The 16,155-nt window shown below is 39.5% G+C and overlaps 1 protein-coding gene across 1 annotated transcript in view; it reads left to right on the forward strand.

Annotated features, from left to right (window-relative positions):
- The window catches only part of CDC40 (cell division cycle 40), a 76,327-nt gene extending 68,942 nt beyond the window's left edge, over positions 1–7,385 (forward strand). The window contains exons 13-15 of the mRNA XM_019537894.1: positions 2,714–2,790; positions 4,885–5,029; positions 6,348–7,385. Coding sequence (XP_019393439.1) covers positions 2,714–2,790; positions 4,885–5,029; positions 6,348–6,525 — 400 coding nt within the window. The 3' untranslated portion in view covers positions 6,526–7,385. The remainder of the gene's footprint in view (positions 1–2,713; positions 2,791–4,884; positions 5,030–6,347) is intronic.
- Positions 7,386–16,155: the final 8,770 nt, after the last annotated feature.

Consider the following 16,155-nt stretch of genomic DNA (forward strand, 5'->3'; position numbering starts at 1 on the left):
TATGACCTGTGCTTTTAAGAGCTAGTAATTAAAAGTACAGTTTAATTGTTTGGGGGTAACAATTTAGAGACATTTTGTCAAATGCTGACTGCCTGATGTTGTTTACAAGACATTATAATTTGACCAAGGCTGGGAGTAGGTTGACATGTCAAACATAAATGCTGAGAACAAATTCTCCCCTGAGAATCTAGCCCCATTTCCCAGACATGCTTCATACAGACTTTGTTTTGGTGTTTACCTAACAACAGGGGTGTTCTTCCTCTGTGCAATAGTAATACATCTAATATTTTATGTCTGCTAAACTGCATTTGTTTGAAGGAGCCTTTTTAAGTGGTATATTCTAAAGTTTACCTGCCTGCTTCCTATGTTCTGCACCCTTCTGTCGATGATATTAAAGCTGACATGGCCATTTTTATTCTCTGTCCCCTTGTTTTAGAACCATGATTCTCACCCAGGGTGGTGGAGCACCTTGGGTGCCACAAGTTCCTTTCAGGGATGCCATGCAGTACTAATACTTGTGGGTGTGCAGATTCACAGATACCTAGAAGAGATTCACAGGATAAACCCAGGGATTTCAAAAAGGAATCCAGTGTGTCAAAAGCATTCTGACTTGTGGTTTTTCTGAGTTCTTTGAACTGAAAAAATTCCCGACTTTTTTTGTAGTCAAAAATGGATGAAAGCTAAGCACCAGCATTTTCTGAGGGGTGTCTTGAGATTAACAAGTGGTGCCTTGAGTCTAAAAACGTTGAGGCTACTTACAGATGTTTAAAAAACAAAACAGACATAAAAAACAACAATAATAAAATTAAACTAAAAATCCCGTGCTTTACTGGAGAAGCAGCATATTAGTTTGACCCAGCTGCACAGCATCTGTATAAATCATATGCATCAGTGGGACTTTTTTGGCACTTTTATCTAATGGCTGATTCAATCAGCCATTAGATAAAAGTGCCATAAAGCCCCACTAAAGCATCTGATCTATACAGACATTGGGCAAGCTGGGTCCAACTAACGTGATACCTCTTCTGGGTATGCACTGGGCTTGATGCAGAAGCGCAGAGAGTTTAATTTAAAGCACCACATTTTTTTAATGTCTGCAAGCAGCCTGAGAGTCACCGTTTTATTGGCTTTAATTTTCACTTCTCTTCCTTAGGGTGTTCACATTGTTGCTTGGATCAATAATGACGTGGCTTGGGCTGCTGTGCCATGTGTGTGCTGGAGATGCTCAACACTTCAGTTTTATTTCTTTCTGGCACCTTATGGACCCTTACGGACTAACCAAAGGAAGGTGCAAATCTTCCCTGCCTTCTAGTTGACTTCACACTAACACAGCTAACTGCATCTTTTACTTCATTCTGTAGTCAAGACAATAGTAAACAAAATACCCCATCACAGTACTTAATGCTGGTTTTGCCCAGTGCCAGACTTGGGAAACTCATCCACTCCTTAGGTTTTAGGTGATCTCTCCATAAATGTTTTGTCTTTCCACAGCTCCTCAATCTCCAGTAAGACTGATGTCTTAACAGTTCTTCTCAGGGAGTGCCCAGATATCTCTCTCACTTAAAAGGACCCTAATGTTTGTTTCCAGCTGGCATATAATAAAGACAACTTGGTTGCATGCAGTTTGGTGGGAAGAGAGGAAAAAAAAATCCATAGTTTGTCAGTGAAAATTAAAAATCGCAACACTTAAATCTTTTCAGCTTATGAAATGTTATTTTTGGTTTGGGTTCTTTTTGAGAAAACTTACAAGGACTTGAATTTTGTGAAATATAAAGGAAGCAAGAAGAACCACCACGGTTAAAATAGTTTTTAGGTCAGCCAACAAAGGCAGCGGCATCCAGTTTAGTGATCTTTAATAAGTTTATTTTTTTAATTATTGCCTGTTTCACAATTAGATTTGAAACAAATATAAAACGTAAATGTCTCTCTTCTGCCTCACAGTTTAAGGCAGCAGCTCCTGCAGCAGTTCTGGCTATGTCTGGTACATTTTAACATAAAGCAGAGTTGTCTAGAATGCATTCTGGTAGATGAGCCTGCATTAATTTGTACAGAGAGAAGACAGCAGAACTCACAGTGCATTTAAATTTCTTCTCTCCTTAGAATTAAATATAGATAGGAGATTCTTCATAACAATGAGGGTGGTTTTGTGTGTTGGTTTGTTTTGTTTTGTTGGTTTGGTTTTTGGTTTTTTGTTTGGTGTTTTGTTTTTTGGGGTTTCGGGGGGGGGGAAGGAGGAGTAATAGCTTTATGGTTTTCTGCCAGTGATATTATGGTCTGTAAGGGGTTGTCTAACCGGAGTGTAGGCTTCTGTTCTGGAGGAGTCAGGGAGAATGTTTCAGGTGCTGCCAGTACTAGGAGTCGAGAAGCATCTGACTCTGGCCTTTTGCAAATGTGACTGAAAGCAGTTTGGGTGTTAGTATAAACAGTCCTGCTGGGAAAAGTGTGATGGATCTTTACTGTCTGCATTATCTACATCCATCCCTAAAATATTTTAATGCAACAGGAGAGTTAAACAAGGCTCACATTCTTTTATAGACAGGATCAGAAGAAGCATTTACTTGGTCAGTGCGTTTTAATCATTTTAATTCTCTTTAGACATTTTTCATTTAAACAGCTGGCTTCCTCCATGTCTGTATTTCACAGTGGGTGAATAAGCAAGCCAACCTCAGGCAGCGCTCCATGCTTCATCCATACATATTTCTTCCTTTTGCAGGGACATTCCTGTAGACTTCAAGTATATAGCAGAGCCAAGTATGCACTCGATGCCTGCAGTGACTTTGTCTCCAAATGGTGAGCTAACTCTTCCCTGCTCTCTTGGCCCTTGTGTACACCAGGAAGTTTTTTCCCTAGTTATATCAACATAACCCACCTCAAGTATGAGTGTTTATTTCAGGATAAGAGTGGCATTTTAAGTTTATTGTAAACCCTTTTCCAAGTAACGTGAGATTAGCTTTTTGGCAATATTTTGTAGTGGGAGGCCACTTTAACAGACCATAGCTTCAAGTGCAAGCCATTTCCAACCCAACCTGCACTGCCAGAGTTACAGTCACTTCTCCCTTCCTGCATCGCTGCCACCACTTCTCCTCACTGCCCATCCACCATATGGGCAAAGCCCAATGCTGCAGAAGCCCTCTGACTGCAGGTCAGATAAAATGGCTCCATGGGTGTAGGTGCTGACTCATGATCTAGGTTATACCAAAATAAGTGTGCCCAAGCAGAGGTTATACCTGTATAACAATAATTGGTTCATAATTATGCCTTTAGGTTTATGCCTGAAAATGTTCACTCCCATATAGACAGAGCCATATAGCTAAGGTTTTTTTTCCCGTTGGCATAGTGTAGCGGGACTTACTGTTTTTGTATGTAGTGACTATAGAATACTCTGTGTTTAAAATTCATACACATGAATGGTAGCAGTTGCTGCTGGTTGCAATGTGCTGAACCGTTGCTAGTTCAGCAGCTGATGCATAGTGTCTCGGGAAATAGCTGTTGAGCCCATATTCTTGCCCTTTTCCTACTGTAAGTTTACATTTTATACGCAACATAAACGTATGCAAGAGTCATCCTACCCTCTTCCAGTGTTCCTGACTTTGGGCCTTTTATAAAAAATAAAAGTTCTGGTTTTTACCAAGGGGTTATTCACCTTCATGTTACTAATGTAAGAACACATTTTAATAGAAACTATAATGAAGGAAATTATATTTTCTCCAGCTCTACACACCATCAGGACTAAGTGCAGCTTTTTGTACTGTAACCATTCCTGTTGCTTGGACCAGCAATAAAATAACCTTACTGTCAATTTATTTAAACGATTATTAGACTTTCTAGTTAATATCCCAGGTAAGTGGAATAGGAGTCACTGATCCCCTCAACATTGTTTCCGCTAGGCATTGCAGAGTCAAAATTTTTTGCAGTCTGTCCCTGTGGCTTGATTTTGTTTTTTAAATAAGATCCTGCTGCATCTGATGGCAGCCACCATGGAAAAATACGCTTTTGACAAGCTGACCTAATTCAACCCCTGCTTCTGACATTATGCAGTTTGCTGTACTCTTATCCAGCTTTCCAGTCAATTCTCATTTCTTCCACATCGCTTCAACATTTTGGTCAAGTTATCTATCAAATATCACAGATCTGTTTAGTATTCAATTGTCTCAAAAATGAGGCACTAAAATATACTGGGACATTTAGGGGAAGCATTTGTTCAATTCTAGAATGTCAGCTATCTTATTAAACCAAAATTACCTTGGCCTTATAGCAATCCCAAGTCATATGAACAGAAGTATTTTCAACATAATTGCATCTTTGGCACATTCTGTAGCACTAATTGCTTTGAATTTTAATGCATTTGGAAACTAAATTGAAACTCTTATTTTAGTGGGAGTTCAAAAGTGGAATTCATTGGGTTTTGTTCCTTACTTACTTTAAGTTAAAGTATCATTGTCAGTTAAAACTTACCTCCTGTGATTGGCAGAGGGAGCAAAGCTATAAAAATGGCACTAAAAGCCTTTAAAAGAAACAGAAGAGGAGAATGGTATGGTTCAAGTATGGGCAACCTGGCTGAGAAGGAACTGGTTATGGTATTATTAAAGTTTTTTGTAAAATGAAATTGTGGTACAGACATACCTTGAGTGATGTCTGTAGTGTTTCCCCAGTGTTTTTTGGCAAAGAGGGTTAATGAGACTATCTAAAGTCTAGCCATCATCTCTGCAGTAGACAACAGAAACTTGTATTAATACTGAATCTGGTGAAATATGCCTGAATATTTATCATAATTCTGCATACATCAAAAAGTGGAACTTCTCAAAATCTAATTTACTCAAATCTGTTTCTTCACAAGCAGCAATCTGATTCAATGGCATTGACATCTGACTTTTGCATGTACAGGGAAATGGCTGGCTTGTCAATCAATGGACAATCAAATTTTGATTTTTGGAGCTCAGAATAGATTCCGACTAAACAAAAAGAAAATCTTCAAGGGTCACATGGTGGCTGGCTATGCTTGTCAAGTGGATTTTTCACCTGATATGAGGTAAGTTCTGTGAAAAATATCTTAAATCCTAAGAAAACAGAACTATAAGGCCTTGTATTTTAGAAACCCTTCACAGCATGGACTGTGTATGGTGAACTGCTGCCCTGATAACCCAGCATTAAAGAAAAAGGTCTTGTGCCAGGTAGCAGAAATGAAAGAGGTGAATTTGCCCTTTGCCAGTTAATTTAATTTGGTCCATAAATGCAATCCTAACATCTGGTCCAGAAACAAACAGTGGATTGCGGTACTATCAGTGAACTCATTGGCCCAGACTCTAACCACAGGGGAAATCTTGTACTGTTGTTATATTCGACCAGTTTGCCTGGGGCAAATCGGCCCATGCAGGGCCCTGCCCCTGCTATGATCCAACGGACCTGAAGAAGCTGCTGCCATTGGCAGTGGTAGTGGCAGTGGTGGGATAGCAAGCGGCCAGACGCAGAGCCGGTGGTGCTCTGCCCAGCTCTGTGGGGCCTGGTGCAGTCACCCCAATTCTCCCCCCTAGAGATGGCCCTGCCTATGCTCAATAAGTACGGGTTCACTTTTCTTCCAAGAATGTGTCCAATCCCCTTCTGAATCTGGCTAGATTGTCAGCTTCCACAACATTTTGTGGCATTGAGTCCTATGCTTTCATTATACACGGTGCGAAAAACTTCCTTTTGTTAGTTTTAAACTCACTACTTACTAGCTCCCTGCTTACTGCCACCATGCTCCTGCCACTGACAGGAGCTCACTGTGCCCCTCACCAGCCTCAAGGGGCACACGGCATTCATGCCCTCAAGCATCTCACAATTGTCCATCTAGCCCAGTATCTGGTCTCCAACAGTGGTAGAAGTGGATGCATGTGTAACGTAATGTGCTGTAAGTGTTTGAGAACTGGAGGGAAAAAAATCTCAGCAAAATTGGGAGGGGGGAGCTGGGAGAGACCTGCAGATCCTTAAGGCAGCTTCTGATATTTTCTTATCCTGCCAGTATGCTCTATTATTCAAGCGACAGAGTGCTCAGTATAATCACATCGCCTAGCACACTTACCTCAGAGATGATGTTGATGAATCACTGTCAGCCTGCAAGAGTTTATGCCCGTAGAGCGCAGCATGCATGCTAATTCTTTGCACCAGAAAGTACACATCCAGCAGAAGATTCTGGAATGGATAGCTCACTAGACTTTTCTCTTCCCCTATTCCTTAGTACAACATTTGTTTTGTTTTTGTGTTAACGTAAACATTATTTCAATGCATTTCATAGTAATCCTCAAAATAATGGAAAAATAACTACTTGTTATGCCAGTTTTTTTAATGCCATTTTTAATCTCTTAAAACAGCTATGTAATCTCAGGTGATGCAGATGGAAAACTTAACATATGGGACTGGAAGACAACAAAACTCTACAGCAGGTTAAAAGCACATGATAAAGTTTGTATAGGTGCAGTCTGGCACCCGCATGAAACATCCAAGGTGATCACATGTGGCTGGGATGGTCTTATTAAATTGTGGGATTGAAGAGGCACTGTGAGAATCTGAATTTGCTACTTGGGCTTTGTGACAAGGATGGTTTGAGAATTGAACTTCCAGCTGTCTTCAACCTCTTCACTCTTAAACTACATGTATACACTCTGGAAAGTGGCTGAATGGTCAACTGCATCTTCAAGTGCAACTTCAAGGTGTGGGAAGGAGTGACCAGTCACATGAAGTGGCCAAAAGCAAATAATTTGATCATTTGCTTTTTATTTGATAGCTTTTTGAAATGTAGTTTGATTTGGGTGCCATACAGCTGTGTGGAGTGGAAATAGAAAACCAGCAGCTTTGTTATATATTTGTGATCTCAGAATAGTCTTTGATCTATGCCACAGCGCATCTTGAAAATGTACCTGTTACACAGTTTGGCAGTATTTGGTGGTTCCTAAGATTTTTCTGATTTAAGAGTTTACAACCACTTGCTAAGATGCATCATAGAAATGAAGAGGTGATTTAAAAAAAAGTTTTAGAATACCTGTCCTATTTACAAACTATTCACTGCATATGCTGTTAACTTAAATCCAGCCTCCACATTCTTACATTTGTATCTTGAATTAAATGCTTACATCATGCTGATAATTGAGGTTCATCTATGTAACACTCTCTTTTGGTGTTTCCTTTGTAATAGTGAACCAGAAAAAAAACGAAAAAAATTGTCATGCTTTTCTGGGCCTTATTTAAAAAGAAACTACCAATTCAGTGTCCCTGCTCATGATCTTGTACATGGGGCATTTCAATACACACTGTTTTTTGTTATGGAGTTTCTGCAAAGCTGTATATATGCATCACAATTTTTTGTCTTTTTAAAGAACTTATTTTTAATAAATCTTTTGTATATAGTCTCATGTGAATGTAGTCCTTCTTTGTTAACTTTATCTGTATCAGACATCCATTTCAGGCTGAAGGTCAGCTGTTCTTAACTGTGATGTTTTAGTAAAGACAAGCTAATTTTTAGAACATGGAGTGATAAATGGTGATACCAAGATGATGGTTTAGGGAAAGTGCATTGTAGATGGAAGCATGGCAGTGATACCGTATTTATTGGAATCCAAGACTAGCTTTTTTTCCTCAGTCACCATTTGGGGAAGGGGAAGGAGAGCTGAGCCACTACCTATATCCAGGCTGGGATGTCTCATGCAGCAGGGAAGATCATGCAGTGGGGGAGCAAACGGGAAACCATTCAGTCTACCCTTCTACTCCCCCCCCCATGTTGTGTACCTACTTGAATGCAACCTGGCTCGGAGCTACTGTTACTGACTGCCCTGGAGCCAGAGGTGCTGCAGAAGGTAAGCAGCAGGGGGCTGGGGTTGGGGGGACACAAATGAGGCTCTGGCTTCCTGCTCCTCCCCACCCCCCCAGATTTCCAAGTTGCAGCAGTAGAAGAAATGAATTTAGAATAACCTTCTAATTATAATTTTCCATTTATAGTATCTAACTATTAGGAAGTTGTCTTAAATTCAAAATCATCCTGGATTCAGGTAAATACAGTATTCATGTAATTTATAATATGTTACTGTATAAGTTTTATAACAACATCCCAATCAATAAGAAGAAAGTACCTTGGTAATTGTGTACACAGACCTTATACATTCCCCAGAGGATGATGAATTAGTTTCAAACATCTGTAGTAAAACTTGCCTTTTACCCTCTACTGCCCTAATCCTTGGAGGACCTTCTAAAGCTGTCATGGAAGCCTGCCAGAGGCTTTTTGATTACATTTCTTCTCCCCATCAACTGTGTAAATATTTATTGATACTCCCTGCCTCCCAAGTTATCTTACCTTTTGTACTTTGCAATAGGTTGGAGACAACGCTGAAGCCTTTCAGCTGGACCTTGGGTGATAAATAAATAAAGTTCAAGGGAAAGTAGCTTAGGAAAAAATCTGAAGAACATAGTGGGTTTGACAGAGCACTTGTTGAAGCATGTGTTCCTAATGAACTTACAACCTGACCTATGCAGTTACCATGACTTGTAATTAAAGGAATATGATGATCAATATATTGCTACTAACCCAAGATACTGATAGGATACCAGTGAAAATTTTCCATAGACCTGAACATGTCCCATAGATCCCACGTCCCACCACATTACATAGATCATGTCCTCTGAGCTCTTCCATCAGGATTTGGTCTTGTGCCAAGTCCCTTGGTTTTCTCTCTTCATATAGGATTTCTACCCCACTCCCAGCCTCCACATCTTCCCATGCAACTTGCTGGTAAAAGGGCTGCCTCCCTTGAAGAAGATTGCCTTGATATCCATCATGTACTGAAAACCATTACTAGACTGTAAGAATGGAGCTGCTTGCTTCTTACTCTCACTGGATTTAGTTTAGTACAAAGTGCTGAACATAACTTTTTTGTTTAGAATTGAGTATCTGTCTCATACTGTGTTTTTAAGTCAGCTTTTCAGACTTGTTTTGAAATCTACTGACACTTTCTTCTGATCCTTGTTTCCCTTGTACCAATTAATCATACCAAGAGCCTTTTTAAAGTTTTGTTAAACCCTTGAACTTGGCTAAGGGCCAAGTCAAATTTTGGCAAGCTACTCTAAATATCTACCTTTGAAAAGGTATGTCACTCTTCCAGGTAACATTTGGGGCTTAAGTATATTGAGGCTACTTTACAGTTCAATATTAATCTTCATGGTCTCTTGCAGTACAAGTTAAAAATCTAACATATACTTGATTTGCTGTTCAAAATAAGAATTGAAAGATTGTTAGATGTGTACCTAGTGTAGTGTGTCATAAAAAATGACGCAACAAATTGAGCTTGATTTTCTTCAAGGCTCTGGAGAGCTGGGGTGTACAGCATGAGCTATAAGGGGACTAGTTTCAACAACACAGAGTTGCTAAATAGGGGTCTGTCTGTAATTTGGCAACCTTCAGCTGGAGTGCTGGGTTAGTACTTCTACTTGGGAAAACCTCTTACTTGCATTGGCATGACTGCAGCATTGTAGTTATACCAGCATAATTTAAATACTTGTTCTAGAATAAAACAGTCACCTGGTTACATTAGATCATTTCCAAAGCAAACTTAGATATTCTTTGACAGAATATAAGTGTTGGCATAAGTATCCAAGAGTTATTCCAGAATAACTATAGCAGTTTAACTCCTTGCTGTCAGTATAACTTTTTCCTGTAAACAAGCCCTGACTCACAGCAAACTAGTTTGGTTAATTTGAGGATCTTTGCCTCAAGATCTTCATGCAGCACTTGACCCTCAGCTCTCTAGGCTCCACCTGTCAGCACAGAAACATTTCAATGTTTACTTCCTGTGGAGGAGTTGCAATCGAAATCCAAAAAAGCTGTCAGGCAAAATAGAAGGCAAGTACTTTTTGTTGAAGTTCTCAAACAAGGCCAAAATGGAGATGAACTTATGTCTGTTCAATTTCTCCACAGCAAGCTCCTCTTCTCCAAGAAAATGGGACAGGAGTCAATTACATTTAAGTCATGTTTTTCATATAAATTTAACAAAAAATTCAGATGTGGCTTCAGTTTTGATTGTGGATGAAATTTTCTCTCGATCATAGTTCTGTTAATTCAGGAGTTCCTCTCCCAGAAAAATGGTAAGACTTCCAAAGCTATATAGTGAACTTGGGTTTAGATCCACTGAGAGCAAGTTATACTAAATCTACTTTTAAAAAGTTAAATACTAGGTTTTCTGGTTATAGGACCCCCTTTTTTCCTCCATTCAAAGAACCATTCAAAAACGTGCTCTACTTTACACTGTGTTAACCTATGAGTTAGCCCCCTGCCATCTTGACTCTTATATTTGTGGTATTTTCGTATATACAATACAAATAGTCATTTTAATGCATTTAACTCTTTAAGTTCTTTCTCTGGTTATTTGAGTCTCCTTTGGGATCTTTTAAGGAGAATAAATAGTTCATAGTCTTCATCTGTTGTAAACCTATTCAGGGATTAAGCTGTTTGTCCTAAAATTGAACCTAAAACTGAGATTGACTTGTATACAAGTTTGATTAACAACTGGAATAATACAGAAAGACTAGTCAGAAGCAGGTGTCTAAATTGGACTTTTCCAAGCTACTTGGATCCCTAGAAGTTGTTAAGAGATGCAACTATTGCATTTGTATTTCTTTCCTCTCCCCACCCCCTCTTGTTGATGGTGGTCACTTCTTGCTTTATAAAGGTTTTTGGCCCTTTCTGTTAGCTCTGAAACAGCATCTGGCAAAGTAACAGAACAGGTACAGCATTAATAGCTGCTGCTAATTCAGCCTGTACCTTTGTATACATTTCCCTTGTACTTTGATTCTTCAAGTCCTGAGAGGGGTCTGTTCTGCTTGTATGGACCCAGGCAACACAAGACAGACTTGTTCAAGAGTCTGTCACTTTGTATGAGCATCAGTTGCAAGTTTGAAGAGAAACAGAACAGCAGAATTGTTTCTGGTTTCCCTGGACAGATTTTAAACCCTGCAAATAAGACGCACAGTTTGAAGTGGGGCAGTTCCCACTGACTAGCTTTATCCTGAGGTCTCTACCACAGTCTTCTGTGAACATACTAACACTACTTCTACCAAGTCATAATAAGAACAGCAGTAAGCTACAAAATCCAAAAACACATGCTAGGCCTCCACTATACACCTATGACAAGGTTGTACATAGATTTAACTATTTGCTGTCGCAACTGTCTATCCTCAGCTGGTGTCCTATTGAGGGGTAGTTATTACTTGGCATGACTGCAGCAAATATTGCACTGTCCAGCTCAGTACACAAGCCATCCCTATGTTGAACTGAATGTTTTTAAGTTGTAAACCAGCGTTCAGCATAACTAGTCATTCCAGCAAATTATGTCAGGGCACTACTAATGCAAAACAAAACTGTGAAGGAAAAGGAACAGCATTATAAGGCTCTGAAGTTGTAATTACACACTTCCAAAAAAACAAGCCATGAACTGTTTTCTTAATAAGCCCCTTTGCTACTGTAAGATAATAGGTAGTTCTCCTTAAATCAGGTACTCAAATACACTTACCTCCACTAAAACATGAAACCCACAAGGCTAGAACAATGACAACCTGTTGTGCTCTATAGTCATCACTTGGTACCTTGCTGACTCTATTATAGATTTACCCTTTAGGAGCAGAGTCAGGCAAAGTAATGCACTTTGCCTGGAGTGGCTTCTCCTAGATTTCTGTTCCATGTGATCAGTGGAACAGTAATCTAAAAAATGCTTTCAAATAAAAGTATTTGTCATTTTAATACTCAGCAAACAGAAATGTTTTTGGGGGGCTTTCATTCTCCTAAGATTTACCTCCAAGTGAAATAGACTAATGAAATGGGGATGGGTGGACCTAAATACCAGCCCTAAGCTCTTCTTGGGTTCACTTGCACCAACGAGCTACAGTACCAAACGTCACTCAGTAGGAGAAAACAGGATATTCTCACCTGGTCTTTTCTAGGACTATTTCACCCACATTGCTGCTTTCTGCCCTTTTGTTTATGTTTTGTTTGTTCGTTACCCAGTAAAAATTGAAATAGCTACTTCAGCCTTCAGCTAGAAACACCAAAAGAGCAGATTAATATTGCATCTACATATTCAGGGCCCTTGACTTTATTTTATTCTTTTTATACAGCTTTGGCAGAGTCTGCTTGCTGTACATTAAGTGTATTGCTGCTATAAGCAGACCACGGACACTGAAGATGAAGGCCTGAAGATTTGTAGAAAACTACATTTGCCCACATTCTTTCCAAAAGTGTATTACTACTTCCACTGTGCTAAGAGTCTGGCATCTTGGGTAGGATCTCATTAATACTCACTAGCTGCCAGTCTTCTAGCACGAAACCCAGTGTTTCTGTTGCTGTCCAAGCCACTTTTCATTTTGTTAGGAAATCTCAACCAAAAGATTATCTCCATGTAGTCTAAAAAAAGTCTGGTGTACACTCAATCCATTTCTATAAGTTCAGTCCACTTCTGTAACTAGGCTGCTGGTTTTTTCAGAGCAGTAAATGAGAGTCCTTAAACTTGTGCATCCCGTTACTGTGATGCTTGAACAAAGTTACATGGTTCACTTATAATTTCTAGCTCCTGCTCTCAAACTACTACCCTGACACTATTTACCCTAAAGCTATTCCAGTAGAAGAGACTGGGCAGTACAAGTGTCTAAATATTTCCCTCTTTAAACACTGACTTAGGCTAAATCCAGGTGTTATTACTATCCCATCCCAGTCTGAAAAAATGGAGGCTCAAATATTCTCAGAGTATATTAAATGTAACCATTGTACTAAGAAATAGTTTGGGAAGTCTGATGTCTTTGGGAATGCTGATTTTGTGTGTTTTTTGGGGGGGTTCAAATCCTCCTTTGAAACAAAAGCTGACATCCTCTCAATTTTGATCTATGGAAAAATAATACAGACATTTTTTCATTGCAAAGAACTCAGAAAGATCACAGCAGCTCAGATGCTATGGATTTTTGTTGGAAGTCTCTGGATTTATCATGTGAATTGCAAGTAGATGTTTGTACACTTACCAGCATTAATATTGCATGGCACCCTACTTCAGAATCACTGCACCAACCCTAAAGCATCTTATTGGACAATATATATATCAGCAGTCCCTCAGTCAAGGTTGATTGTCTCCAATAAAAAGGAGCTCCTTGATATTGGAAAATCAGCCTGAGCAGTTCTTGATTATAGTGTTTTTCCCACTAGTGCAGTTCCTGGGAGACCAGTCTAACCACAGCATGCACTTAAAGGCACTTGTTCCAAGGCTTGTTCTGAATGATTTCTCTGCTGTTTGGATGTAGGCTAGATTCAGGGAAATTGAATAGTGCCTATAATAAGTAAAACCAAGTACTGAGGCTGCAATCTAGAAACTTGGGCCTTCTTGCTGTCCAGACTCATTTACATAAGAGATAAAAAGAGTTACATTTCTGGGTATGTATTAGAGACTCCTTCAGACAAACTAGTAAAAGGCATAGGAGGAAGATGCAGTATTCTAATCTTATTTTTCCTTTTTTGCAAGATCAGGTAGCTCAAATACTACTCCCACAAATGAAGAGGGTTTTTTCAGTGCATTTGTAGAAAATAAACCATAAAGCTGCATAATGTGTTTGAATAACATCATGACAAAGGGTTTAGTAAAATTTAAAGAAAAACAAAAAGGATAAAACAGGATTCCACTCTGACTGCACAGCAAATAAAGCTTTATTTTAAATTTTAGGTGGGGTGTAAACACAAATGCATCAGAGCCTAAGGCAATCTCTCATTGAGAGGCTTCTCTGTGATAGACATATTATTCTGTAATGGACATATTCAGGGTGTTTTCTTCTTTCATTATGGTTCCTATGTTCCCAGTGAGATTGGAAACAAGGGAGATAGCACTGTGCAACATGGAAAAGAAAGGAAGAGAAGGTGATCCACCACACTGGGACTCATCAGGCTACTGACTGGTTCTAGGAGGAAGAGCCAAGCAAAGGAAAGGAGACTGTTATTGCTGGCATGAAGACAAGGAGCTTCCAAAGGCCAAGGGAGGTGGGAGAAGCAGAAGGGTGTAGAAGAATAAACAATGTACATGGAGGACAGTAGCTAATGGTCCTGGGGTTACTGTGGAGTTGAGTATCCAATTCAAGCAGTATATAGAATTGTTAGGAGAGCTGTACATTAGCTCAGCAAGCAGCCAAAGCATATGTGGGCAGATTTAGTACCACACATGCAGTATGAAGTACACCAGAAGAATGGGAATTTTGTGGAGGGTGTGGGGACAGTAGGAGGTAGTATAAAATTGGATTATGAGAGGGAAGAGAGGAGAGCTAAATGGACAGAGTAAAATATGGGGAAAAGGAAAGATTAAAAATAATGTAAGGAACTGAGGAAAGAAGTAGGAGAGAACAGATGGGGGAAACTAACAAGGTTAAAGAAGTAACAAATCAATGGAAGCCGCTTGTATTAAGAAGTAATACAATGTTTAATGTAAAAAAAATCCTTACACAAATGCTTTAACCATCTCCTATCCTTGACGTTCCAAAAATGTATTGGAGATCCTGGGCCAGACCTATAAACATATGTACATTCCTGTGTTGTGCTTCTGGTAATCTGAGGTGGAGAGTGAAGGGGGAGAAAGGGAGTAGAGTGACTTTCCTGGGCATTTTAATGTGTGCTGCCCAAGTCCGTAGCATCCAGCAGTTGCACTCCTGAGAGACCAGAAAGGCTGGCTGGCTCATTTAGACTTGGTTGTAGTAGTGCACAAGATGGACTTGGGCCAAAGAGTATAAACAGAGGTGAAGGGGGAATACAGTTACATCCACAGGCAGGTGTAGCATTTTTTTAAACCTATATTTCCATGCCCATACTGACTTAGTTTCCAGTTGCAGTCCCTTTTTTTTAAGTTTCCCACAAGAAAAAACAGCCTTCACAACCATTGCTGTACTTTTGACTGACTTTGTACTGTAAAAAAATACAATCACTTAAGGGAAAGCCACCACAAGTAACTTCTGTTCATCCATGAAAAGTTTTTAAGCAGCATGTGTTGCCATTTGTTGTATTAATTGCTGAGACAATGCTTGAAGAGGAATTTTCACTACCCAGCAGGGATTCTCTCCCCGCAGTGTGCTTTGGGAAGGCAGGAATTAACTCTCAGCTGTGTGTGCAGACTCATAAATTAATTCTGTTAACCACTTCAAACAAACCATTTTAAAATACCTCTCCTTCATATCTAACAGTGCAACCTATGGTGAGATGCCGTACAAGAGATTTTTCATCCTTTAGTACAGCATCTAACTTTTGTTCCATTTTTTGATGAGGAACAGAACAAGTTCATTTTGTTAGTAGAGCCAGTGTATGCAAGTTAACAACTAACCAGTTGCTCTAATATCTTCAATAATACTACTAAGCAGAATGAATCACAGTTGCACGTCATAACTTCCCGTCTGCTATTTCCATCTTGTGTTTACCCAGCTTAGTATATAAGAGCTACTTGCATTGAAGGCTTCCTTTTTCAGAAACATCTGTGGCTTAGACAAGTCTTTGTAAGTGTGGAAGAGCCTGAAGTCCTTCAGTTCTAATTCTTTGAGGAGGCTGTACCAGTATCGAACCACAGTGCTGTCGTTGCCACTAACCTCAAATCCAGGCCAATGAATGTGGACTTCAAAGACCAGCTGTCCTATCTGTTCAACAATATCTTCCAGTATCAGGTTTTCCAAAATTTTCCACTCAGCACTCTCCATATCTGCCTTAAGGATATCAATCTGTAACAAAATTAGTTACTACATGAAAAATGACTTGGCAATTACTGGTGAAAACAATGTCGGAAAGTGGCTCATTCGGTTTTACAATACACTTAATTGCTCTTCTGTAGAGTTGCTTTTGTTTAAAATCCCAGAACCTCCTAGGGGGAAAACAAAGCTTGAAGTCTCATAATTGTCTGTTCACAGCAACCAACCACCCCCAAATCCCCATGTGAAATGGGCTGTACTGAGATTCTGATGAGATTACTAACGCAGTCCTCCATATCGCTGGGGTTTGTTAGCCCTTTACAAATACTATGAGTGCCTAAAGCCTGAGATAAGAAATACATGCTGCTAGGAAAAGAGTTCTAAAATCCTGCTTTTCTTCTAATATTTCATTTTAAGAAATCATGCAGCCTCAACCAATTACCAACTGAA

The sequence above is a fragment of the Crocodylus porosus genome, unplaced genomic scaffold (assembly GCF_001723895.1).
Source record: "Crocodylus porosus isolate Cpor-Errol unplaced genomic scaffold, CroPor_comp1, whole genome shotgun sequence".
Lineage (NCBI taxonomy): Eukaryota > Metazoa > Chordata > Crocodylia > Crocodylidae > Crocodylus > Crocodylus porosus.